The 27747-nt window shown below is 45.4% G+C and overlaps 1 protein-coding gene across 5 annotated transcripts in view; it reads left to right on the top strand.

Moving 5' to 3' along the window:
- Nucleotides 1-27747, top strand: part of NDRG3 (NDRG family member 3) — a 1445730-nt gene that overhangs the window by 1285145 nt on the left and 132838 nt on the right. For all 5 annotated transcript variants that reach the window (XM_069652255.1, XM_069652253.1, XM_069652252.1 and 2 more), the window contains exon 14: nucleotides 20163-20198. In XM_069652255.1, coding sequence (XP_069508356.1) covers nucleotides 20163-20198 — 36 coding nt within the window. The remainder of the gene's footprint in view (nucleotides 1-20162; nucleotides 20199-27747) is intronic.

The following is a 27747-nucleotide window of genomic DNA, read 5'->3' as shown; positions in this document are numbered from 1 at the left end:
TAAAATAAAAGCGTGCAAAGAAGTTGAAACATACACTTCAGTGTAGTGCATTGAACATTCCCTTAAACAGTTGTTTTTTTGGGGGGTCGAATTGCGTGTGGAAGGCGGCGTGGCGATTAGGTAGCAGTACACATACACAACCACGGTAGGTGGCAAGACTCAACAGAAGCAATACTCTTACCCCTGGAACAGACTCACCTCGTGCAAAGGTTGCTCCCCCCAAAATCACACAGGGGCTTTGCAAGGGCAGACCAGCAGGGAACATAGTTCTTACACTTTTCTTACACTGCCTGCTCTTGCTTGCCAAGTCTGGCTTTGCGCATGAATCCATTAAGGTCCACATCACAGCAATATCCCGGTACACCCGGACTCCAGGCAAGCTCTCCCTGTGGTCGCACAGGCTTGTTAAGGAGTTCCTTAAGGGCCTCTTCATAACATTGCCTCCAATGAAGGCCTCTGTGGGAGCTGAATGTGGTACTGTCGAAACTAATGGGTCCGCCGTAACATGTGCATCCGGCCTCCTTGAACTTTGTCATGGAAGCCTGCCTTCTTTGTGGCAGTCACCACAGCCATGTGGATTGGGGCGACGCAGGCTCCCTCCTGTAAGCCTCCATATTTGTCTTTCCATTCAGCTAAGCTATATCTGTAAACTCATGCTTCATTCAATTCATCCCAAAAGTCTAATCAGACTTTCATCTAAATGAACTGTTGGTTCTCCCAGTTTTCTTCTCAAACCCTTCTTCACCTGCTGAAAGATCTTTGGATTTGCTGAAGGTTTGCGTGTGCCTTGAAGTCCTAAGTGGCACACACCAAGGACTTTCGAAAGATTTCTCAGCTTTTTTGTCAATATTGGACCTATGGGACATAGGAAGGCCCGGTCTAAGGCTTCCATCGCCAGGTGGCTCTCTGGCTGTATCGTGCATTGCCATTGTCTGGCCAACAGACCGCTACCAGGCTGGCCGTGAGCCAGTTCCACCAGAGCCATTGCAGTGACTAAAGGGTTTCTCTCTGTTCTGCTGCTTGACATCTACAGGGCTGCTATGTGAAGGTCTACCTACACCGTCACAAGATTCTACTTTGGCGACAGGTATTCTAGGGTGGAGTCTGTCACGCAGGGCTTTGCAACCTTTGCAACCTTTGCATGAGGTGAGTCTGTTCCAGGGTAAGTGTATTGCTTCTGTTGAACATTGCCACCTACCGTGGTTGTGAATGTTTACTTCTGCGTAATCGTATTCATGAGCATGTGAATCCATGTAAGACCCCAAGTTACTTAACTTTAACTCTTGTTCTTCAGCATGGGTCTTACATGGTTTCACGTGTGAACCCTCCATCCTTCCCCGCTGTGTCTCTTTTTGGTTCTTAATGCCACGGCCTCCCTCATCCACAAATGATTAAACAACAAAGCCCCTCGTTATCTAACAGAACGATTTATCAGAAAGAATTCCATTAGACCAACAAGAATAGTCAGCCCCAACTGCCTTCTAGTGCCCAGATTTAAACTGACCACTATTGGAGGGTCCAGCTTCCCAGTTAGGGCAGCTCAATTGTGGAACTCCCTACCTCACACACTTAGATCTGACCAAACGTTCAACAAATTCCGAAAGAACACAATAAAATGGATCACGGAGAATGACATGTAACCCACATTCTCCTCACGTACCAACCTAGTATGCTTGCATGTAATGTACCTGATATAGATTTGCCAATATGTAAATGTCGGCTATATGATGACTGGTTTTCTACATACTGCTGTACATGTACTTTACTGCCTTACCCTCATCCTGTTGCGCCTAAGAAAGTCGTTTTTACCTTTGCTTTGTAACTTGTAACTTCTGTAACTAAGCTGTAAGCCCTCTTTTCACCTGCGCCCTGCTACCTCAGGGTCCGGCGCGCATAATAAATAAATAAACAAACTTTGGCAACCAAATCTGAAGATGGCCACCAGGGTGGAGCTTAGGAGGATGAACGTCACTGACTGGGGCAGTATGACCCAAAGTGACAGAAATGGGCTATAGATGCGACAAGCAGTTTGCAGCTTTAAAGCAAAACTACTTTAATATTACCAGGGATTACCATCCTGACGGGGAATATTCATGAGCATGTGAATCCATGTAAGACCCATGCAGGCGAGCAAGAGTTACAGATAAGTCACTTGTTCCTTCCCTCTGTTACCAAATATTCCTAATCACGTCCGACTGTTTACAGAGGACTCTTGTACAGAATCATGCTGGACATAAGCATTGCCCTTCTGTGGTGGGCCGATTTCCTGACAGGCTTGTTGTACAGGGTTTACGATTATGCCTGGCTATTGAATTAGGTGCAGAGATTGGAATTTCTGAGGAGGATTTGGTGTGATGTGCTCTTGAAAATGTCCATTAACCAAGTCCATTTGTGCTTGATGTTTGCACACGATTAATGTTGCTGTCAGGGTAGGGATGAGTAACTATGGCATGCTCCGCGGGGAGCAGTTTGTAGTGTCTTGCAAAGTCGGGTTCAAATAGAGATGTGATTAAGGAATATTAAATTATCTTCTGTTTTCTAAAGGACACCTGAGTGGCGCCCAAAGGTTTTTTTCCTCCCTCCTCTGTATCTACAGTGTGTTCTGAACGCATTTCAACAAGACCATTCATGATACCATTGTGGAACCTTGACTTGGTTCTCACGTTCGTTACGGTTGCCTTGTTAGAGCCGCTGCGTTTTTGTGCATTACTTTACTTTCACTGATTGTTCCTTTCTGGTAGCCTTTGTCAGCCAGGAGAGTTTAAGAATTGCAGGCATTGTCTCCGCTTTGATTGTTTTCTTTTCAAAAGGATTTACGCAGAGTTATACCATCATTCCTCCAAAAGTAGTATCTGTGTTTCACTTATAGCAGAAGATGCATATTCCTGTTTTTCTCCTCCTCCACACCATGCAAGGTGGAGGAAAGACTTCACAAATTAGATCCCGGATGGGTGCCTAAGTTCCTTATTTCTAGAATGAAGCACTACAGTCTAGATGATAAACATTGTGTCTGCTTCGCTGACACTGAAAACGGTTGGCTTAACATGAGGCAATTTCTAGATGAATAGTACGATCATTTAACACATACCCACCTGCAGGCCTTGCAGCAAATGTTAATCCATTACAATGGTATCCAAAGAGGTGTGTTGGTGGCTGACTTGTCTGCCAGTGACCTGAGCATTGTTCACACATTGTCGAAGCACTAACTGTTGGACTCACTGGCTGCTGAAACAGCACGGGTAGACCCTTCTGTTTTGAGAAATTGTTACAAAGATAATACTTATTTCCATCCCATCTATACATTTATTCTGGACCACCTTGGGACTTATTGAAAAATTAGGAATCTGAGTGGAATGCATCTGTCAGACGAATAAATTAGTTTCCTCCGGTAATGTTCTTTACAGTGGATAAGATGATTCCACCCATAGATTCCTTATTGTCCTTCTCCTATCCCTGTTTACCATACCATTTTGTTTGAAATTGTACAACCATTTTTTTAACATTTCGTAGAATGACCATTTTACCATTCCTTGCTGCAAAAAGAGTGGAACAGAAGAGGATGGTGCTAGCGGCCCTGGGTATTTATGAAGCTGATGCATGAAAGGGTGCCAAGGATCTGACAAGGAAGCATCCTCTGAGTCGCATAGCACTGCCTAGTTGTGAGTTGGAAAACGTTCTGGTCTAGACAGCAACTGAAGGGGAATATCCTATGTGGAGCGGAATCTTTGTATCCACCTGAAAACATTATCGGAGGTAATTTGTTTTCCGATCCCACAAGGAAGGGTTGTTTCTGCCCCATCCTTGACTTGCACCTATTGAATCTGTTAATTTGAAAGCTCCAAATTAGTTTGACCCTTGCCCCAGTCTCTTGTGACCTCGGCTACCTTCACAACACCCATTTCGACATCCCAATTCACCAGAAACTTTGACAGTTCTTTGTGGTGGGTAGCTCACAAAAGCAGTTTGTGGCCCTCCTCTTTGGCCTTCCACCAGCCCCACTTTTTTTACACAACGATCTGACTCCTTTCTCATATCTGACAACTCTTGCTTGTGTTCTTTGCTTGGAAAGCACACCTCGGCACACAATCTTGAATTAAATACCGGTCTGTGGTTTGTTGTGGTCTCATTAGGCATCCCCTCCCTATTTTGTGGTATGGTTATTGCCTCAGGAGGATAGCTCGGGGGCAACGCTCTCGCCTTGGAAGCAGGACAACGCAGAGCAACACAGGTTAGATACCCCAGGTGCACGCTTAGAACCCTCTGGGTATTGAGCACGTTCTAAATAACCAATTGTAATACAAGGAAAACCTTTCACAAACACTAATCAGTGTGACAATACAATAATAAATACAAATAATGCAAAACATAAGCAATAAAAAGTTCAGTTGAAACATTTATGTATCTGAATTATCCCAAGATATTCGATAAATACATTGTGCCACAACAGTTAACTAAGATTGCTTACCATTTATTAAAACTATGCAAGTAAAGAGAATTATTGTGTATAATTCGGGCAAAATATTAAAAGCCTTTTACTATGCAAGTCGGGACATTCAATGTAAAGATGTCCTATTGCCTCTATTGAATTTGGCTTGTGACAATCTACAGAAGTGCAATATTCTAGAATGTGAAGTCGAGCATCTAGAACTTCATGTGTTGGAAAAAAGTTAGATCTTAGTCTTAAATATATTCTCCACCTTCTATTAGGAAATTGTTGGGACAGTTTTTCTGAAGTCCACCTAAGGGCTTAGTAAAACCATTCTACTGCGGCAGTACAAGACTCCACTCTTAGTATAAGGCTGTACCACCTCAGTTCGGGGTAGCGTAGACAGAGCAGCCAGGCTTATCTTGGGAGGGAGAGAGGGCAGTAGAAGCAGTACAAGTGAACATTGTAATACAAATGATCCAAAGAAACACTGAAACACTATGTATTGTAAAAATAAAGCATTTATTTAAATACAGGTAGGCCCAGATAAATATAGGGGTTAGTAAGTACTAACACATTATATGAAATCACAATATAAAACACAACACTATACTTGAAAGTACACAGACCCAAGTATAAACCTTATTTGGACACCTAACAGTAGTTCGAGTGGATTGTGTCCTCCAACGTATTCCTCATCTTAGATGTATTCCATCCAGCTTTGCTGCTCTTCAGAAATTTTTTCGGCAGAGGGCGCCATGCATCGATGTAGTCGATGGTCCCTCGAAGGCCTCTGTCGAGGGTGACGTCATCGGGTGTATAAGTAGCACGCGCGGCGCTCGTTGGCCTCAGTTCCGTTTTTCCACAGTATCCGTTGCTTCGGACATTCGGCACACCTCGAGTTTTGTGAGAATATATAATAAACGAAATATGTCCTTGTCATCGACGCCGACCACGACCCCGGAATCGGGTTCAAGAAGTGCAAATTGTGCGGGTCAAAAATGTCGATCACGGACCCGCATCGAGAGTGTTTGTGGTGCCTCGGAGAAGGTCACGACATGGAGGCCTGTACGAAGTGTCAGGTGATGACGGGGAAGGTCTTGCGAGAGAGGAGAGGAAAGCTACAGGTAGGTCGAAAAACCGATCGAAAAACCTCTAACGTCGAGTCGAGAACACGTGAGGAGAATTCTCCTCGACGCGAAAGGTATCGATTGAGGTCCCATAGCGATTCCCATCGCTCGTCGTCTTCGTCAAAAAGATCAAAGAAACGACGCCACAGGTCTTACCTCCACCTCGTCGTCAGATGAGTCTCCAAAAAAGATGAAATGCCCCACAAAACATTTGTCTACCGAAGAGTGTGAAGCATTCAGGGTCAAAATGATGGAGGTGTTTGAAAAAGCGAAGCCTCGATCCGTGCCTTCTTCGGAACCTGGCCGGAAGCGTCATCGCTCCGACACTCGCGCGCCCTCGAGCCCGGGTGATCGAAAAAGGAAGGATAGGGAACCTTCCAGGATGCCGAGTGAAAAACGCTCGAGTCGAGTCGACCGCTCGAGGTCATCGATGCCGTCCTAGACCCATCATACCTCTAAGGGAAAAGCTTCGAAGGTCGCCTCGACGCCCTCGAAGCAGACCCTGTCGACGAACACGGTGTCGTCGACGCCGTTATCGACGTCGACGCTGAAACCCTCGGCGCCAAAGGCTCCAGCCAAGCCAGGGAAGCCAGAAAAAGAGAAGGATAAGGTTACAAAACCGGTATTGTCCTCAGAGCCAGGTACTAGACCTCTTCTTCCTCCTCCTCCTCTTCCAGAGAAGGTTTTCAAGCCTCTCCCCAGAAAGGAGTTTTTCAAATCCCTGACCTCAATTTTTGAGGAACAGGAGAGATCTGATGAGGAGAATGTACCTTTTGGACTGTAATGTGGCACCCAAAATGTCCCAGAATGCTTGATTTCAGAAGAAAGCAGAATGAGGGACTTGGTGGAATCATTACACAATGCAAGTGGCATTGACACATCTCCTAAAAACGACTTTGGCAGACCAGAACCAGGAGAGCATGCCAGTCCATCATACCGTCAATTAACGACAAAGGTAGTAGATTACTTAGGATGGGCTAGACCATCAGCCCAATTCATCCAGGATGATTTAACAGATATATTGGACCATGGTCCCACCGAAGACCCAGTACTACCCTTTCATGTAGCCCTGCAAAATAGGGTGGCCAAGAATTGGGAAACTCCGGATTCTGTTCCTCCAGTAAATAAATCTCTCGCCTCAAAATACTGCCCGGCCAGTAGCGACCCCGGCTATCTGTCCAAACACTCAACTCCCGAGAGTCTGGTCATACAGGCAGCCGCAGCTTTTAACAAACTTGCATACCCGTCTATCCCTCCAGACAGGGACGATAAGCGTGTGGATGGTTGGGCAGATAAGGTATTTTCAGCCAAGAGCATGGCATTAAAATCTGCCAACTCCACATGTGCCTTGGCAACATTTTCGTACACTCTTTGGGAGTGCATTGCAATGGCGGCGGAGCACATACCAGAAGGGGAAGAAAGGGAAGGGTTCCTAGCTATAGTTAGAGATGGAAAGGAAGCCATGCAGGAATCCCTTCAATCTGGATTGGACACTGCGGATAGTGTAAGCAGGTCCATGGGCACTAGCACGGTAATGCGCAGATTTGCCTGGTTACGGAAGTCTGGTTTCACACCGGATGTACAGAACCGCCTTCTGAACATGCCTTTTGACGGGTCTCACCTTTTTGGCAACAAGGCGGACGAGAGCCTTGAGAGGTTGCAGACCTCAAAAGCAGCTGCCAAATCCTTAGGAGCTGCTATTAGGCAACCTCAGCCTTTTCGTGCGCAAGGACAGTCATGGAGGGGATGATCCTATCGTTACTACACCTCATATGGAAAGGCGAGAGGAATGGCGAGTGAAAGGGGCCAGAAAAAGGCCACTCGTGGTGGACGAGGAACACATGCTAAACCAGCTCCAGCTGCAGCCTCTCTGCCATCAGCGGCTGCAACATCCACCACAAAACCGCTTTGAGGACTTGCATCACAAAACACCGGTAGGGGCAGGCTGTCACAGCATCTGCAAGAATTGCGAGCCATTACTTCAGATGTTTGGGCTCTAGAAATAATAGCCCAAAGTTACTGCCTTCCTTTTCTAACGCAACCTCAAAGCAATCCACCAGGGAGACACCCGTTGAAGTCTTCAAACCCGCTCCTACAGCAGGAAGTTTTAACTCTGCTGGAGAAAGGTGCTATAGAACCAGTACCTGCAGCGGAGAGGAACAAGGGATGGTACTCCCAGTATTTTTTGATCCCCAAAAAGGATGGAGAATTGAGACCCATCTTGGACTTAAGAAACTTGAACAAGTTCCTCAGAAAGGACAAGTTCAAGATGGTTACCCTTTCTCAGATCCTTCAGGCCCTTCAACTTCAGGACTGGTTGGTGTCATTGGACCTCCAGGATGCTTATTTTCATGTGCTGATTGATCTCAAACACAGAAAATACCTGAGGTTCGTAGTTGGCGACTCACATTATCAGTTTCGAGTCCTGCCATTCGGGTTGACCTGCGCCCCGAGGGTCTTCACGAAGTTAATGGTAGTGGTGGCAGCACACCTCAGGAGAGGGGGGATTCATGCCTACCCCTACCTGGACGATTAGTTGATCAGAGCGCGTTCTGCCGAGCAAGCACTGGATCATCTGAAAATCACCTGCCACTTCCTCCACAAACTGGGCTTCTCCCTCAATTTCAAGAAGTCACAGATGACACCTTCCCAACCGCTTCAGTACATAGGAGCTGTATTAGACAGTCCTTGGGAAAGAGCTTGCCTCCCAAGTAGAGGGCTCAAGACATTCTTCAGATGGTTTACAAATTTCAAAATGCCCAAAATCTCCAGGCTTATGACTTTTTAAGGTTGCTTGGCCTCATGGCATCCTGCATCTTCCTGGTGCCAGAGGCACGCTTGATGATGAGATCCCCCCAATGAGCTCTAAAGACTCAGTGGTCCCAATTTTTGGGTCAAATGACGGATCTTCAGTTTCCGAACAGGGTCAGACAAGACCTTTTATGGTGGACCTGTACAGAGAACATCCTAAAAGGAGAACCTTTTTGGCAACCATGGCCAGAGATCACAGCAGTGACGGACGCCTCGCTCATAGGGTGGGGAGCTCATGCCAATGATTTGACAATCAACGGCCGTTGGTCTCAATCGGAGTCCAAACTACATACCAACCTTTTAGAGCTGAGGGCGATCAGACTAGCGCTGAAGGCCTTCCTGCCATCTGTCAGGGGAAAGAATGTCCTGATAATGACGGACAGTAAGGTGGCCATGCATTATCTAAATAAAAGAGGAGGTGTGGGGTCACTACCTCTGTGCAGAGAGGCAATGCAGCTCTGGTATTGGGCAATTCAGGAAGGAATCTCTTTAACAGCAATTCATCTAGCCGGGGAAGAGAATATGACGGCAGATGCTCTGAGCAGGCAGAGCACGGTATCCCACGAATGGGAACTGGCTCAGGAAGTCATTCAAGAGATCTTCGACCTTTGGGGAACCCCTCAAGTAGACCTGTTTGCAACCGAAATCAACCGAAAAAAATGCAAAAGGTATTGCTCAAGGGAATTTCCCCCCGAGAGGAGCCCTGGGGGACGCATTCGTGGTGGAGTGGAATTTCCCACTACTGTAAGCGTTCCCTCTGATTCCCATCATTCCTCAGGTCATCAGGAGGCTGAGAAGGTTTTGGAGCCGCATGATCCTAATTGCCCCGGATTGGGCCAGGAGAACGTGGTACCCGGACCTTCTAGACATGCTCATCTGTCCTCCAGTACGTCTTCCTCAGAGAGAGAACCTTCTCTCTCAAATGGAGGGTCAGGTTCTCCATCCAGAGTTCAAAACGCTCAACCTTCATGCTTGGTATCTGAAAGGCTGAGATACAGGGATTGGAACCTTCCAGATGACGTTATGGAGGTGTTGCTTTCGGCAAGAATGCCAGCAACAAAGTCTCTATACCGTTGCAGTTGGAAAAAGTTTTGCAACTGGCGCAGAGAAAAGAATGTCGATCCTTTTCTATGTTCTATTCCGGAAGTATTATCTTTCCTTCTGACCCTAGCACATAGAGGTCTGAATATCGGAACAATAAAAGGTTACCCTGCGGCGCTTTCCATTTTCAAGCGCTCATCGGAAGAATGCTCCTACTTAAAAATTCCTTTGATAATACAATTCTTAAAAGGACTCACTGTGTTTCCTCCTCACCCATTTCAAGTACCGATCTGGGATCTAAATTTAGTCCTAAAATTCTTAATGTGTGCCCCTTATGAGCCTATGGACACGTGTCCATTAAGATTACTAACGTGGAAAACAGCCTTCTTGGTTGCTCTAACATCAGCAAGAAGAGTGAGCGAATTGCAGGCACTGTCTTCTGGGCCACCCTATACTGTGTTCCATAAGGATAGAGTTGTGTTGAGAGTAAAACCATCATTTTTACCGAAAGTAATGTCCGATTTTCATTTGTCAGAAAATTGTCTTACCCGCATTCTATCCTCCACCCCATCCTTCGAAGGAGGAGGAAAGATTCCACAGGTTGGATCCAAAAAGAGCTTTAAGCTTTTACATCTCTAGAGTTTCCAGACTTGGATTGGACAACCAGCTGTTTATAGGTTACACAGGAAGGAAACTGGGTCAATCGGTGACGAAACAGACAATTTCACGCTGGATAGTACTTTGCATTTCAGAATGCTACAGACTAGCTCAAAAAGACCCTCCGGGAAGGGTTAAGGGCTCATTCCACCAGAGGCATCGCCTCCTCCACGGCCCTTCAAAGAGGTGTTCTAATAAGATCCATTTGTGAAGCAGCAACTTGGTCTTTGCTACACACCTTCTCAAAATTCTATAACCTGGATGCTTTCAGTCTAGGGAGCTAACTTTTGGAAAAGCAGTACTATACTCAGCCATCTAAGAGTATTGAAAAATCTACCCCCTCCTCCAGAGGAATTGTCCATACTGCTTTGGGAGTCTATCTAAGATGAGGAATACGTTGGAGGACACAATCCACTCGAAGAACAAGTTACTTACCAACTGGTAACGTTCTTTCGATTGGATGTTCCTCCAACGTATTCCTCATCGCCCTCCCAGCCTAACCCTCTGTAGATTTTCCGGGTTATTGCCATCTCAAATCTCACAAGGCTCATACCTGTCTGCCGGCACAATCTACACAGTATAAGATCAAATATAAAAAAGGGGAAAAGCTGTCATGATGCCTACCCCCGGGCATCCAGACCAAGTCCATCAACCCCGGAAGCAGGCATCATGTTACCTGGCGCAAACCCAGAAACCCCTGTTAGGGGCTATCTGGGTACAGTCCTGGTGCCGTGGGCGCCAGGCTCATATGTTAAAACTTACCTGATGTAGACCATGCTGCAAGGGATCCAAGCATCCAAGCCCATGTGAGGCTTGAAGGGACTATTTTATCTTGGGGACTATTTTGTTACTCGGGTGTGGCTGTGGAGGAATACTTACTTGGGACTACTTTGAAGGCTATTTAAACCACGCCCGAAGAGCAGCACATGGTTCGCGTCATTCTGCATCCAGCAGCGTAACGCTCACTGTGTCTGCAGTCCGCATCCAGCATCCTGCCACGCCCGCCTCGAGTCCAGAGCGCCTAGAAAGAAGGGAAAGAAGAAGAAAGGTTAGAACAAGAACTTTACTGGATTTCTTACCTGATTTCGGATTCAGCGCATCTTCGAACCAGAAACAGACTTCATTTTAAATGCGTTGCATCGCCAGCAGCAGCGCCGCGCCATACTCACCGTTCCTCGCAGCATCTCTATGATCCGGTGCTGTCTCCATCACCTGGTTGCCGCATTCCAGCGCCTAAGGGGGACAAGAAAACAACAAGGTGAGCCAAGGGAATAAACAAGGACAATCTCTTGCCACCATATGCTTACCTGATTTTACCGCAGGAGGTATTATCCACCAGCACGCCAAATCTTCCTACGCTGCACCTGCAAGAAAAGAGAAAGCAGTGAGTTAAACCTTGACATCATTTACCAGACAGTGTTACAAAACACAGACTCTTACCTGAACGCTTTCAGCTGCCACAAGACGATCATCTTTTGGGTCTAAGCTGCAAAAGAAACAAGGAATTGGACAAGAGTGATTAATCGGACATTTTGAACTCATTAGAACTATATACTTACGGCCTTTCGCCTGGAGGTTTGGAGCCAAGATTTGTCCAGAACTCTTCCAATATCCTCAAGCCAGTGAAGTAATGGGCCATCAACGCGCCCCTGCATTCTTCGCAGGATGGAGAGCTCATCATACAAAACTATCAGGTGAGCTTTGTGAAAGGGAATGTCAGAAGTGATAAGTGGGGACGCAGTGAGGTGTTAATACTCAAATCTACGGGTGGCTAATTCCCTTTCCCCGCCTTTAGGAGACTACTTCTACGGGTCAAGCAGACAAAGCTAGGTCGGCCAGTCCAGTCAGTCATCTCTGCACTACGCATCACGTTGCTGGAGACCGTGGCTGTCCAGTTCCGCTCGACACCCCTGTGGGAGCCAGGTGAGCGTAACAAAAACAGAACTAAGGCCAACGGGCGCCGCGCGTGCTACTTATACACCCGATGACGTCACCCTCGACGGAGGCCTTCGAGGGACCATCGACTCGATGACATCGACGCATGGCCCCCTCTGCCGAAAAAATTTCCGAAGAGCAGCAAAGCTGGATGGAATACATCTAAGATGAGGAATATGTTGGAGGAACATCCAATCGAAACAACGTTACCAGTTGGTAAGTAACTTGTTCTTCTAGGGAAGTCAAAACCTTGTTATACACATTTAGTATAGGTCAAGCCTATTCTTTGGACCAATGGTTACTTTCAGATTACTTTTGGTAATACAAGGGCAGTAGGCCCTTCCAGTTGTACAGTGACTCTTGGAACAAATCACATAAACAATCAACTGGACAATATACTTTTGGGTGAATAGTGAAACACTTTTTCTAGGTGCAGTAGAAACCTAATGAAGTAATACACAATTACAGATGCTTTGGAAATCAGGGAACCCCAGATTGAGGTAAGCAATAACTCTGGTAACTTGTTTTGGATGGCACACAGCTAACACAAGGTAAGTAAAACCCACTTACTTTAACTTCACAATGAAGGGGAAAGTAACACCCAATGTCACACTTTACTGAATAGTTATTCTAGGTAGGCAACAACCTAATGTAGACTTATTAAGGACATGCTAGCAGCAAGTCAGGGGAAGCAAGGCCCAGTTGGGGGACACTCATACAGTTATCCTAACAGGGCTAACCTGGTGATAGCAACAGTTGGAGGACACTCATACAATTACCCTTCAGGAATCATCTGGTGAAACCAACACATTACTTTTGTAAAGAGGCACAAGCTAATCACAGGAGAGTACAATACTTTTACATCTACTTTCTTTTAGACTGGTAAAACAGTGGCTAAGGAAGAAAAGATGTTAACCATACTTTTTAGAATAGTGCATCACACATTCAAATCAGTAAGAACTGTTGTATCTGTTCACTCTTAGAATTACAGTTACCCACCAACTCTTTACAAGTAAGTAAAACACTTGAGTTCTTTTCTAGGCAGAAGTCCCAATCCCTTCAAAGTATTTCCCTTATTCTTGGAGCAAGAGTGTTCTCAGTGGCAGAAGGGGGGGTCACTAGGACTAGTGACCAACAGGCAGTGTTAGACTAAGTTCTTTATAGCAAAAGTCAGAGTTTCCTTAGGAAAACTGGCAAACGGGTGAGTACTTTACTTCTAGGGTTAGAAGAGGGTCCAGGGGCTTCACAGAAGACACCCCAGCAGGATTCTAGCAGTGGGACTGGGTGCACTGGATGAGGGACCTCCCAATCACAGAAAACACCACAGGACTACACAGAAATCCCAACAGGCTTAAGGTAAGTATATACCCAAGCCAACACAGTACCTCAGCAATGAAGAAGAGATTGCAGTAGGAGAACTTCAGGGACTGCAGCCAGATACCCGGTCAGTGGATTCCTTGTCCTGGAGACTGTGCACAAGACCTCATAAGGGACTTTGCAGCAGGGATCGATGAAGGCGGCTCTAGGCAAGATTTCCCTCAGGGCTGAATGTGGTTCTGCGGATTTGGCGCCTTTTCAAGGAGCACAGAAAAAGACAGAAAATCGCGGTTGAATTCTTGTTGTTTAAAAGGTCCAGCACTCTTGCGAGGGGACTTTTTGGACTTGATTCGTGTCTCTGGAGATATACCAGGTTGCCCACGAAGTTTCAGTGAGATTCGGAATTTGGAAGACCGTGCTCCCCACAGTGGCTGGAGGTCCCAGGGTATTGCAAAAACGCAAGGTCGCAGCAACCCGTGGGATGCCTCAAAATGCAGGTCTTCTTGAGTCTAGTGTGTCTCACCAGGCTCTGGATTCAGGTCGTCGTTTTCGGAGACCCCAGGTCGATTTGAAGGAAGGGCTGCAGCAGGCTCTGGTTACACAGCAGGCTCTCCGGTCGCTGGAAATCATTCCCGCTGCTTTTCCTTCGTCATCCTCTTCGGTTTTCTGTTCCACTGGTCGACATGACTTCAGCTTCCAGGTTTCCAGTATTTATCAGGAACTACAGCACAACCTTTGCATTCTCTCCCTGCATTTTACAAGAAAGGGGCGTCTGGTTGTCCAATCAGGACAGCCAGCCCCCCCACTGGGATTTGTCCCAGTTGAAGGAAGGCATAAGACAAAGGATGGGGGAGTTTTGGACTCCTCCCCCACTTTCTGTGCTTACAGACTGACTGGGGCCTGGGTGGGGTGTCCAGGGGACTCCCGCCAAAGACAAAACTCAAACAAAGGAATTTTCCACCCTGGATGTCAGGGGAAGGAACACGAAACGACAAACACTTAAATGGCAGAAAAAGAAGACCGGGCCATTTTGGTAAAATGAGCACACTTGGGTGCCTTAACTGCAGCTGTGATTGCAGCCCGCGGTAAAGGTGCACCAAATTAGTAAAAGGTATCACTGCCACCAGCCATTAAAGGTAAGCTTGTCACTGTAACAGAATTGTTGCAGTTTTAATGTGAAAGGGGATACATTGCATCTCCCCAGCGCGCCACATAAGGTGGGGTGTGCTGGTTTCACAGAATAAAAATGTAAAAGGGATCCAAAGATCCTTTCTATCCTTGGGAACTGTAGTTCACTCAAGGTTAGCACAAGAAAGTTAAATGGGGAGCCCCTAGGGCAACCCAACAATAACAGGCACCTATTGCCAATAAGTTGTTAGACATGATAACTTTAAAAAGACACTATGGAGAGTCTTAAAAATGACATCCATAAAAAGAGTTAAAGATTAGGTGAGTGTGGAAAAAGGTTCCCACTCACTGAGGTATTAATGAAAAATATCCCACTAGAAAAGCAAAAAGTTCTGGAGTTGAACCAGGAAAGGAAGATTTTCCAGCTCTGTGGAAATCTTACCTAACAGAAATGTCAAGTATTTCGAAATTTGATCGAGAGGTTTTTCTTCACGGGAAGAATAAGTAAGCCTTTTACAGTTTAGAATCTGAACTCTAGTGTTCCAGTTATAGCTCCAGAGTGTTTTTTTGTTTTGTTTACTGCACATTATTCAACCCATCAAGAATGTTCCACACAGAGTTATCCTATTGCAAAGCTACACAGGATTGTTTACCCATCAAATTGTTGGGCATGACAGAGTGGGGGGGGGATTCACAATTTTTCCGAAAATCAGCAATGCTTTCCAGTCAACTAAAGATTAAAGCGAATAGAGGCCAGTTTTGTACTGGATGATAGCGACTTCTACCCTATTGTGTAGATTGAGGCTACATCTCCACAATTTACCCTACATTTCTGGACAATCTATTTCAATGTGAGTCGTTTCCGCTCCATATAATATACATGGTGCTATTTTTCCGCTATAAAGTTTAATCTTATGCATCATAGAGAAATTGCCCTATTTAAGGTCAATTATTTTCATTTGATCCGAGTGAGCCACAGCAAAATCCAGATCTGAGTTTACAGGGTTAGCTTTGTTTGAAGAGACCACGGCAACTGTCCACTTATTCTAATTATTTCCAATAAATGCCCTATGTTTCTGTTTAGTTTTAGGAGGATTAAAAATCAAAACCTTATATTTGGTGAAATCAGTTTCCAAATCTAGCTCTTTTAAGAAACAGGACAGTGAATTTATTAAGCGTTGAAGAAAAATGGATGTTCGATCCATAAGGACTATTTGATTGGTGTAAGCCAAGTGACATATGTGGCATGAACCTAAACTAGGAGGAAAAGTGTTGCACTGAGCTACAGCATTTCCAAGAACTGATGTATATGGATTAAAAAGTGCTGGGACTAAGACAGTCTTGGCACAGACCACAACGTATAAATACCAAGTCTGATGGGGAACCCTCGATGTCTAGACTGATCTGAACTGGAGTATTTGAATGAATTTGCCTAAGGATATTAGAGGCTTAAGGCAGCCCCAGTTGAATGTATTTTCCCAAAGCTGGGATTTACCTTGTCAAAGGCCTGGGTAAGGTCGACAAGTAGTACAAGGAATGGTGTTGCAAATGGGCTTGCTGTCGTAAAAGTTGTACTAGCAAATTATGTAATGAAGTGCCTAACCTTTTCCTAAAGACAGATGGATTATGATCTTGACATCCTGATTGAGTTAACTATTTTTCCAGATCCTTTAGAATTGGGGCTGTAAATGTCTCACTCAAAGCTTCCAGAAGTACAATAGGCCTATAATTTAACTTGTCCATCTTATCACCCTTCTCGTAGATGGACACGATGCAGGATGTTTTCCAAGAGTCCGGGGTAGAACAAGTCAACAAAATGGTCTTATGTTTATACAAGATAAGTCCAGAGACTGGATTAACTTTGAGCCGAGCAGTGGCTAGCCCAGGCGCTCTAGACTGTTTTGCTTCAGTAATCAAACCGAGAATGTCATCAGGTTAAAAGTCAAGGTGCCAAGCAATTGCCATAAATGTCAGGCCAGAGTTACTTATCCTTTTTATAACTCGTATGTTCCTTTTGATATTTGCCTTCTGCGTTAGTTACTCTGGGGTCATGTATCCGACACGAGGCATCAACATTTGCTGTATCCATTGGCTAGTAATAATTGACTCTTGGTGCTGTGACAAAATAAATACTGCTCTACAGGCGTACAGAGGGAAGTAGTGGCTAAAAGTACTACTGCTCCACAATACTACTAAACGGCTAGTGATCCAAATCATAAAGATGAAACTGGCACACCTCCTTAACCTTATGTGGTACTGGAGTCAACGGGAGGGCTGCATATTCAGTAGAGGTGTGAGCGTATGACTGTAGCAACCCAAACAACTTGAGTACAGTGGTTGCAAAGTAAAATATCCAAGCAAGATTCTATAAAAAGTATTTTTTAATCAAGCAACAATATGCAATCAACTAACTAAAATCGCTAGCAAAACGCAGAAAATGCATACTGCTGTAGAATGATACTCTGGGTAAATGAGCAGGGGAGTTCAGGCACTTTATTGGCACACTGTCAATTTTCAAGAATGTTAGAAACCTGCAGAGAAGAGGCAAGCTTAAGTCACGATCATCCCTAAAGTGCAGCGGGTTCTCTTCAAAGTACCTTATTTTTGTTTTGGTGGGCTCAACAGCATTGAGCCGACAAACTGGGAGTCTGGGTTTTAATGGTACCAGGCTGGTGCCGCGTTGAGGAGCAGTGATGATGGCTGGCGCGGTTCTGAGACGCTGGCATTGGCAGGCTAGGTCAGTGGTGCTGTAATACTTGACTCTGGTGTGGAGAAATGAAAGCTGGCCAGTGGCGAGTGGGCTCTGCTAGCTTACCGTGGCTTTAGGTTTCTGCATCTGCTTGGAGCAACTTGTATCCAGGTAGTGTTGTCAATTTGGGGACACTAGAAGATTAGGCGGGTCTCAGATGCTGAGACTGTAGAGCTTTGGTGTCCAGAGAAACTTGGGGATGCGGAGGCGGTTGAACATTGATGAAAGTAGACAGCTTTGATGTGGGTAAAGGAGCCCAAACTGGTGTCTATGCAGTTTATAGAAGCTGCAAGAGATCAGGGTAATTTCCTTTGTTCTTTAGTTTCTGGAGTCCCAATTCGGTGGCTGCAGGACAAAAGTCAACAGGAGCCTGGTTCCAGTGCAGCCAGTATAGAAGCCTTGGTCCAACAGCAGCCACCCCCCACTCTTCTTTTGGGTTGATTAGGGGACAGAGCTCACCTCTGCCTTGGATTCTCTCAGGCTTCACCTCCCTGGCAATACAGAGACTCTGGGTAAGTCTCTCATAACCAGGACTAATGTCCGGCAGAGGGACTCCCAGGACCCCCCCTTGTTAATTTGCATATTTAAGTAACTTTGGGTCTCACCCTAAGTTACTAGGGGAATCCAGACGTGGACCCCTTGCTCACTATTCTTAGAGAGGCACAGATCCACCCTATTGATGAGGTCCAACCAGACCGAAACACGTGTCTGGGGTTTCTGTTGGTACTCTTGTTCAGAGGAGAATTGCCTTGCATTTCGGTGCTGGACTGCCCCAGGGCAGGACAAAGACTGATATGTTTGGGATATTTCTTCTCTGTGAAAGATAGTGAGCTAAAGACTCTGGGTAAGTCTCTCATAACCAGGACTAATGTCTGGCAGAGAGACTCCCACGACCCCCCCTTTTTAATTTTAATATTAAAAAGATGTAACTGCTGTTGGACTAAGACATTCAATTATAATTTAGATCAGAGGTGCAGAAGGTTAAAAAGCCACCCAGCCTGTAGGGACTTTGTGTTCCAGTAGTAGTCAGGAATGCACGTGACTTTGAACCTGGTTTATGCACCAGAAGAGCTGGTTTTGTATAGGTCAGGAGATTGGTTGCAGCATGGGCACATGTGTACTATAGTATTGGCATGTAGCATTTATGAAAGTGCTGTGATTAGCAGGCCTGCCTTTCAGAAAGTGTTGCCTGCATAATTGTATGCTAAGGAGTGAGAGCCACTTAGATTCCAAACCCTCTGCACTTGTATACTGTGACCTATAAATGCACAAATATTATACAAAAGCCCACAAGTCTGCAGCGGGTGTCAGTGAGAAAATGAGTCCCAGTGCCCAATTGAAATAGAATTCGGTACACCCTGTCACACTGCGCTGACTCCAAAATGTATTGATCGTGCATAAATGTTGCTGGTAATATTGCCCATGTACAATGTTCTTCAAACACACAGCCAACATGTGTTTTAACCCACCGAGTCTTTCTCTAGGCAGTAGTATCGCTGGAATAATTGCAAAGCTTCAGCTCATAAATCATGTGCACACCACTTGATATTCTGCCTGAGCACTCAAATACAATGTATATAGAGATATAATGCTTGCAAATAATATCAGATGGCACAAAAGTCTGAATCCTTAGGAGCCTTCCAATCGAAAAAGTTTCAAAATTTACAATGAGCACGACAGTGCGGATGTCTTCAGTGGCGCTGCGTACCCTGGGCATGCAGCCTTTCAGTGTCCTATGCTTTCTGTGTACACAGATTTATTAACTGAATTTTGGTCATTATTACAGCGATACTATTGCCTAGAGAAAGACCCGGTGGGTCGAAACACGTGTTGGCCATGTTTCAAGAACTTTGTACATGGGCATATTACCCGCAACATTTATGTAGGATCAATACATTGTGCAAGTCAGCGTGGCGTGACAATGTCCCTCAAATTCTACTACTGCAAAATGGTATGTTAAGTCAAAAAAGCCAGTGTTCTCAGACCCTCACGAGATTGCATTCTGTCAGTCGCCATCCCCTTACCATGGGGACAACAATAAACCATCCCGAACTCCAGAAGTCCTCTGAGATTAACAGTCTGTTTCTAAAGAGCAGAGCTTCAGTAGATTTAGTAGCAGTGCTTGCCGCCCATTATCTTCCTCACAGTGGCACTGCTCAGTAACCCAGTGAGTGAAGTGGATTTTGAGTTGAAATAATCTGTTGCTTTGGCGTGTTAAAACCATATCTGGTTAATATTTAGCAGTTTCTGATAATTCTGCAATGCCGACACTTGAGCTGTTTCAACTCCATCTTTGGAGGCAGTGCTAGCCATTTTGTGCTCCAGCAAGCCTTTGAAAGGTATAGCACACATGCTAGTAATAATATCTAGATGATTAATTGCACATGTTAAGAATCCATTTGCAGGTTTACGGTCAGTATGAAACCTTGATATGTTAAGGTTGTCAAAAATGAGTCTGGATTCCCTGTCATTATCGAAGTACTTGTGGTGGCACCACACCTCCATTAATGACTAAACTACTAAAACGCTTAATAGAATTGGATATTAAAGCATGCATATGATAGTTTAATGTATGATTTATGGTTAAATATCAGCACACCCAATTAGTGGAAAGTTAATTATTAAAAACCATTTATATTGAACACCCGTTCAACAGCGTACAGTGAATTGAGGTTTTGTATGTAGCAATAGTGTATCTAGCAATGCAATGATCTAATAAACTGCTCTTGTGCTAGGAGAGAATATTCTCACATGTAGTTGGATGCATTTTGCGAATTATGTAGTTTACTAATCCAGATTCAGTATGCTATTTACACTTGGCTTGTGGGTACTCATGAAACATGTCCCATTGTCAAACTAGTGCTTATTTTGGTTTCTAGATTTGCTAGTTCAATGTTTGTATGTGGCTGTCCAGTTCATAACAATATATTTAATTAAAGAAGCTTTCTCCATGGTGTTTGTTTTGCAGATGGCTGATTGTGGTGGATTACCGCAAGCTGTTCAGGTGAGCAGCCCTACTTTATGTAAAAAGATTTGTGCCAACTTTCATGCTTGCTAAGGTTATGATCCAAGTTTAACCAGCTATTCGTGGATGTCGCCTTTGCACATTGTTGGATCTTTTGAACTTTATAACAGATTAAGTACTTATTTTGAATGGTAATGGACGTTGGGATGGAACAGATGAGAAGCTGCGGACATACCTTGCTAGTCAACATTTTATTTTTAAAAGATTGAACAGACTAAGAATATGATAGAGCATAAAAGTGATAAAGCTGATATGTCTGATTTCTAATTGCACAACTCACACCCATAAAACAAAGTATGTTACTAATGAAATGCTTTTAAATATGGTAAGCAAATTGACAGGCCCCAAATATCAACTGGCCCTTTGCTTATGCGCCAATATTAGAAAGAAGATGCTTTGGTAAGTAATTTACTGTACAGGTCTCTTGGGAACATGTGTTAGGAAAAAAAAGTGTGTATGTATGTGTATATATATATATATATATATATATATATATATATATATATTGAGTTTGCAACAGGCTTTTATGAATGGCATTGTTGGGCTTGGTGGGATATGAGTATAATCTGCTTTATATTTAAATGGTATATGAATGGGTCAAGTCTTTAAAGTCTTGTTATTCAAAACCCACTTCTGGAGATTGCAATGATCAAAATGGTTATTTTTGGAAAACGTGTTCAATTAAAGGCAAAAAATGGCTTGAAAATGAAAAGCCCAATTATTCTTATACCATCTCAGGGAAGAGTGTGTTGGTTTGGCGTTTCCATTTTCCTAAGATGGCAGTTGTGTCTAGGAGTGGAAATATTCTCTTTCTGCAGGGCAGGCAGGTGTCCTCCATCTGACGTCAACATTGAGAAGCATTGAGGACATGCACTGGGATTGTTCCAGAGGAGGAAAGAAAGTTAAAGGCAGTGACATTTGCATGCAGTGGTGAATAAAACAAGCCACTGTCCAAATGATTGGGGCCAAAATGTTCAATATAATAAATTGATGTCGCAAAACACTGTTTAAGAGGTCATTAAGCGTTGGAAGGCCACTAAGCCAGTACAATTGTATGTATAGGTGCTGCAATAGATATACTTGGTTTGAATCTTCATTCTTCATCTCTAGATCCTTCAATAAAATGAATACCGTTTAGTTGAGTAACAAACATCTGTTGTTTTTAGCGGCAAGCTACCCCTGTGGGAGTGAATGTGCTCTCTACAAATAAGCATGCTATGGTAATACTTGCTAGGGTATTTTGTAAGTAGATTTGTTTTGGCATCCTCAACAGGGAGCACAAAATACTGTCTTGGAGTGGGTGGCGAGCCCAGGGAATGATGCTTCATACTCCTTTTGATGGACAAACCCGGTTCACTGTGGCTCGCCCCCCTTATAGCAAATGAGCCTCTAACTCACCACAGCAAGGCATGTTCAGCTTGATCACCCATGAGATATTTTAGTTCTTGAACCTTCACACTGACTGCTGCCCCTAGACTTTCATGTCGGACTGTGGCTGGCAACACCCGCTTACAGTTTGCTGTCCTGGCAGACTGTCATTTGCCCAGAGAGCTTTCTATGGTGACGGTCTCAGTAGGTAAGATTGAAGTATTTTCGTTGCTGGATAAATTATTCCTTCAAGCACACTCTTCAGTCTCTCGTTACCTGTATTACACATGCCACCTGCTGTACAGCTTGGACTTTTCCCATGTCACCCCCTAATTTCTCTGGTTTGGAATGGCAATTCTAGATGCTCGGTCGGTGCATGACAGGTCTTTTTAGGTTTTGATTTAAAGTATTACAGGCCCTCCTGTGGTTGGTTCTCAGGCAATTTGATAACAGGCGGCTTTTCAGCAACATTGGCCTCGGTTGATTGTGGTCATGGTTGCCTCTTTAAAGGGCTAATTTGCTCGCCTCGTTTCTATAACTAACCAGATCTGGTTTCTCGCAAAGGAGACCCCACAGGCTATTGAACATCTACCTGGCCCTAGATGCTTTTGGATATTTATTTTTAGACATTTTTTTTTATTAACATTTAACAAACCATACAAACCAAACTTGCAGTGTATACAATAACATGTTCATTTTACATTGTTCAATCAAGCTCACTGCTTCCCTTTTCCCACCCCCCATTATTAGCCTACTTCCGCTGACATTTTATTCTGCATCCTGTGATGGGGGTTTCTTATCTATAAGGCCAGTTGTCTGGCACTGACTCAAATAGTTCCGCTATCAGTCGTTTCCAGGCCATCAGGGTCTCAGTTTCCTCCTCCCCTCCAGCATTGCTGGCTTCCTGCCACACCATTCTTTCCACCTCCACCCATTTCTGCAGGTCTTTCCACCATACCTCTATTCATGGTTTGTGGAAAGTCTTCCACCCCATAGCAATTCTCCTCTTCGCAAGTGCATATGCCAGATCTTTCAATTTGCTTACATGCCTGAGTTTTTACAGCCTAGGGAACCCCCCCAACAGACAGGCCCACACAGTATCCACCACAATCTTGATACCCTTTTCTGCCAGTTTATGTGCAACCTCACCCCAGAAGCGCCCAGTGACCGGGCATGCCCTGAACATATGCACCATGCCTGCATTCTCCTCATCACATCCAGGGCATGCCTGCCATCCTGCATTTTTGAACTTGGCTATCCTCTGGGGTGTCGGGTACGCCCTATGCGTGATATACAACTGCATCTGCTTAAGTCTTGCGTTCCTAGACACCTTCTTGTGATACCCTTGGACTTGTTCCCACATCCCATCTTCCATCAGGGTACCCACTTCCTCCTCCCAGGCTAGTCTCAGTTATGCCACCTCCTTTCCTACCTTGGACATCATCATCTCATATATCCTAGATATCTCATGCCCCCCCCTCCGCTATATCGTATATGAGGTCCACAGTAGCGTCTGGTTCTTCCTCCAGCACTAATTCGGACCACGTCCTCTTGATCCTCCGCACAGTCTATGGTACGTAATATACTGCCCAGTGTGTAGTCCAGTTTCCGCTCCCAGCTCCCCGAAGTATATTATAGAGCCCTCCCGCCAGATGTCCCCCATTGTCACTACTTCAGCCGGCTCCCAGTGGTTCCTGATTAACAACCTTAGCTGCTCTTCCCCACCCGCCAGTGCCACCACTGAGGGGAGCACGGGTCTGGGTTCCCAATCAGCTGGCAAGCCCTCCGCCATATTTTCCATCCCAATAACATCATCTTGGGGCACCCGTCCATTACACCCTGGGGCAACCATATGATCTCTTTCAGGTAAAATGGGACGCAATCTAGTCTAAACAGCCTGGTTTCTGGGGTCACATCCTCTGAAAGCCATTTGGTTACATATTGTAGCTGACTGGCAGCATAGTCGACTTCATAATTAGGCAATTGTATACCTCCTTTCTCGTAAGTGTTCTGTAGTTTCCAGAGGGCAACTCTTGTTCCGTGTCCCATGCCACAGGAAGTCTCTACATATGCTGGCCAATCTACTAAAGAACTTCTTTGGTATCATAAACAGAATATTCCCGAAGTAGTGCAGGAGCCTAGGCAGGACCACCATTTTTAACATTGCACTACGCCCAATCATTGCTAAGGGCAGTTTTACCCAGAACCGCATACAGTTCTCTATTTTGGTGATGGCTACTTCTGGGTTGCACTTATGTTCCTCCTCAACTGTGTGATATATATCTATCCCTAGGTAACGAAATGTGCTAGCTGCCCATGGTACTTGTAACACCGGTAATTGTTTCAGTGGGATCCCTTTGTATCCACCCAATGGGAACCTGCTGGATTTATGAGGGTTCAAGGCTATTCCGGACATTCCTGCATATCTCTCCATCACCTCCAAAACATATTGGAGGTTTTCCTCTGGGTATCGCAAATACAATAGCATATCATCTGCGTATAGTGAGATCAGGTGTCGTTCCCCAACCACCAGAATGCCTATCATGTCATATTGTTGCCTTAGGTAGATCGCTAGGAGTTCCAGGGCCAATATGTAGAGCATAGGGGACCATGGACAGCTCTGTCTGGTTCCTCTACTCAGCTTCCACCTTTCCGATGCCACTGACCCTGTTTTAACCCTCGCCAGCTGCTCACTGTATAACATTTTAGCCCACTGTAGGTACCCCGGACCCATCCCATAGCCAGCCAGGGACGCCAACAACCATGGCCATAAGGCTTTTACTGCATCTAGCGACACAATTGCCAATTTGTCCTCACTGTCGTTTCCGTATTCAATGACTCTATGAAGCCTTCTAAGATTATTGGATATGTTCCTATTGGGGTCGTATCCCATCTGGTCCAGCTGTATCAGCTTGTTTATTACTCTCCTTAATCTGATTGCCAAGACGGCGGTCAATATTTTACTGTCCTGATTCAACATCGACAGAGGTCTATAAGAACTGCAGCTATGCCCTGGCTCATTTGGTTTGGGAAGTGGTATTATGATCGCTTCTCTGAGTGACTCCGGCAGTCTGCCCAGCTCATACGCCTCATTCAACATGTCTAACAAAGGGGGGAGCACCTCATCTTTAAACGTTTTATAAAACTCACTTGGGAGTCTGTCTGTAATCGGTGTCTGTAATCAGCGCATCCATCTCTTCTCTTCTCTTCTGCACTGATCTGTGGCAACCCTATGTCTTCCAGCATTTCTATTATCATTGCACGATTATCCTCCCCTTCATCCCCATACAGCCGCCCATAGTAGTTTGCAAACTCCTGGTTTATTCCCTCTTGGTAATCCACCACCTTACCGTCTTCCCTCGTTATTGATCTAATGAGGGTCTGGGGGGTCTCGCTTTTATACAACCATGCCAAAATCCTTCCCGGCTTATCTCCTCCAGCATGCTGCCTCTCTATGTATTTTTTGTATTTGAGATTACACAGTCTGTCCCAGTGCACTGCGCACCTTTGCTGCAGTTTTAGTATCAAGTCGCTATCTAGGTTGGTGCCATTTTCTCCTCTAAGTGCTCTCTCCAGTTCACCTTCAGCTTCCTGTAGGTCCGCCAATACCCCTGCTTGCAATCCTTTGGATTTTGCTATAGCCACTCCCCTTATCACAACTTTAAAGGCCTCCCACAGCGTACCCGCTGAGTATACACTGCCCGCGTTCGTCCCAAAGTAGCTAATTATTTCATCTTGCATGTCTTCTCTAAAGAGGGGGTCTCTGAGCACCTCTGCCCTGAGGCGCCATGTCGGGATCCTTGCCCTCGGGACGACATTGCCATCCAAGGATCAGAGGCGAGTGGTCCGACAGGATCCTCGCTTTATATTCAACCTGCGTGATCTCTTTCAATATTTCTGGAGTGACGAAAACATAGTCCAGCCTCGTATGTAGTTGTTGCGGGGCAGAATAATGCGAGTATTGTTTTGCTTGAGGGTGACGCACCCTCTATGCATCTTCTAACCCAAAATCATTCAGCAGCTTCTGTAGCGCTTTGGCCGGTGGGGCATGTCTGTCCAATTTCCCATCTGACCTATCCTCTTTAGGGTTTAGAACACAATTAAAGTTCCCCCCCAAATCACCGCACTCCCCACACACATGCTAAGATTGTTACACAGCGATTTAAAATATGTTGCAGTGTTTTGGTTCGGGGCATACATGTTTATTATACTTATTTCCCTGTTTTCTACCAATCCCCTCACCACGGTCATCCTCCCGCCCATCTCCACCAGAGTCTGTAACAGCTGAAACGGGACGTGTGATGCCACCCAGATGAGTACTCCTCTGGCATAAGCCGAATACGACGAACCCACCACCGTTCCCTTCCATTTCCTGCTAACCATCTCCATCTTGTCTCGGGTCAGGTGCGTCTCTTGCAACATGGCAATATCTATCTTCTGCCTCCGTAGGTATAGCATAACCTTATTTATCTTCAGGTAACTGTTGAGACCCCTGACATTCCAGGTGACTATTTTAAGGTCCCCCATAGTTCCTCTGTATCCCCCTTAACCGTCACCCATGCAGTCTAGCTCCAGTTTCTCAGCTCTTCTATATAGGCTCGTACCCCAACTCAAACACCCTCTAACTATAAACTCAACACCCCCCCACCTCCCACCCACCCGCTTCCCTACCTTCCCCAAACACCCACCCCAACTGTTGCCCAGCTCCATACCTGGATCTCAGGCATCCCCGCATCTAGCCCTTTCTGGCAAAAGCCTGTACTCACGGCTCAGCAGGGTAAAGTCGCCCTAATGGGCGCCTTACTACTAATTCTTGGGGGTAGTTAGTTGCCCTCTTGTCACCCCTGTTTATTCCAAGTTTGCTACGTCTAGGCTACCGTGCTCATTTGCAATTTATATTCACTATATTCCAGTCCAACATGGACATAGAGTCCAAAGGTTACACATTGCCAACCAAATGTCTCAAAGCATCATACTAGGACTCCCTTCCCGCTTATCCCTTAGTGTACATGATACAGGCTCCTCACTTGTCGCGTCCCTGACGCTCCTTTTCTTCGCCTCGCTCCGGACAGCCCTTCAAATCCAGCCACGACGCTGCTTCCGCTGGGGTGTCACAAAATAGCGCCCTGCCATTGTGCAGAACTTTTAGCTTCTCAGGGTACAATAGCAAGTACTTGAAACCAGCTGTGCGCAGCCTTCTCTTGACCGCCACGTAGCTATACCGCTGCCTTTGCACCAGCATAGTATAGTCAGGGTATGCTGTAATCTTGGAGGAAGCTCTGTCTATTGTTCCACCTTTATGGAAATACTCCAGGATCTTCTCTCTGTCCTTTATAGTTCAGAATTTTCGCAATTATCGGTCGTGGTGGAGCTCCCGGTCGTGGTTTCCTCATCAGGGCCCGATGCGCCCGCTCAACCGTGAATCCTTGTGAAAGCTTATCTGCTCCTATTTCTTGCAGGATCATGTTTTCTACATAGTCCGTGGGGTCTTGGCCTTCTTCTCCCTCCGGCAGGCCGACCACCCGGATGTTGTTCTGTCTCGCCCTTCCTTCTGCTTCCTCCACTTGATTTTCAAGGTTAGCAACCTGCTGTTTGAGTACACGGACCTCTTTTGCATTGGTCGTGCTTACATCCGTATTTGTCTTCACAGCGCTTTCCAGGCCACTAGTCCTTTCTGCTAGCGCTCTGACGTCTTGCCTCAGCAGTGTGACTTCGATTCCTACAGCATCTATCTTGTTCTCCAGGGCCGTCTGTAGGTCCGCCATAGCTGTACCCCACTTAGTACTCAGATCCGTTATGGCCCTAGGATCTGATGGTTTTCTCCTCCTGGGGTGCCATCTTCAGTAGCCTCCACCCCGTGCTGTGCCAGGGTCGAGGGAGTCCGCTGTGCCATTGCAAAGGTCTCCATAGTGGGTTGTTTGGTCTTGGCCTTCGCCCCTTTCACTGGCATCTTGCAATCCTTCCTTCGCGTCTAGTATCGAGTCTACAATATTATTGTGTCTTCGCCAGTACAGTTTAGTGCTGGAGTGTCCTTCTCAGTGGTTTGCACTAACCAGTGGTACATAAAGTTGTATTTCGAGTGGGCTGTGTCCCCCCACGTCTCTTTTTTGGCTGCTGTAGTCCGTGCTCCAATGGCATGTTTTTAGAGGCCAGTGTATGC

The sequence above is a fragment of the Ambystoma mexicanum genome, chromosome 3p, assembly GCF_040938575.1.
Source record: "Ambystoma mexicanum isolate Mex_15411 chromosome 3p, UKY_AmexF1_1, whole genome shotgun sequence".
NCBI lineage: Eukaryota > Metazoa > Chordata > Amphibia > Caudata > Ambystomatidae > Ambystoma > Ambystoma mexicanum.
The sequence above is the reverse complement of the archived record's forward strand: the minus strand, read 5'-3'. Positions and strand labels throughout refer to the sequence as shown.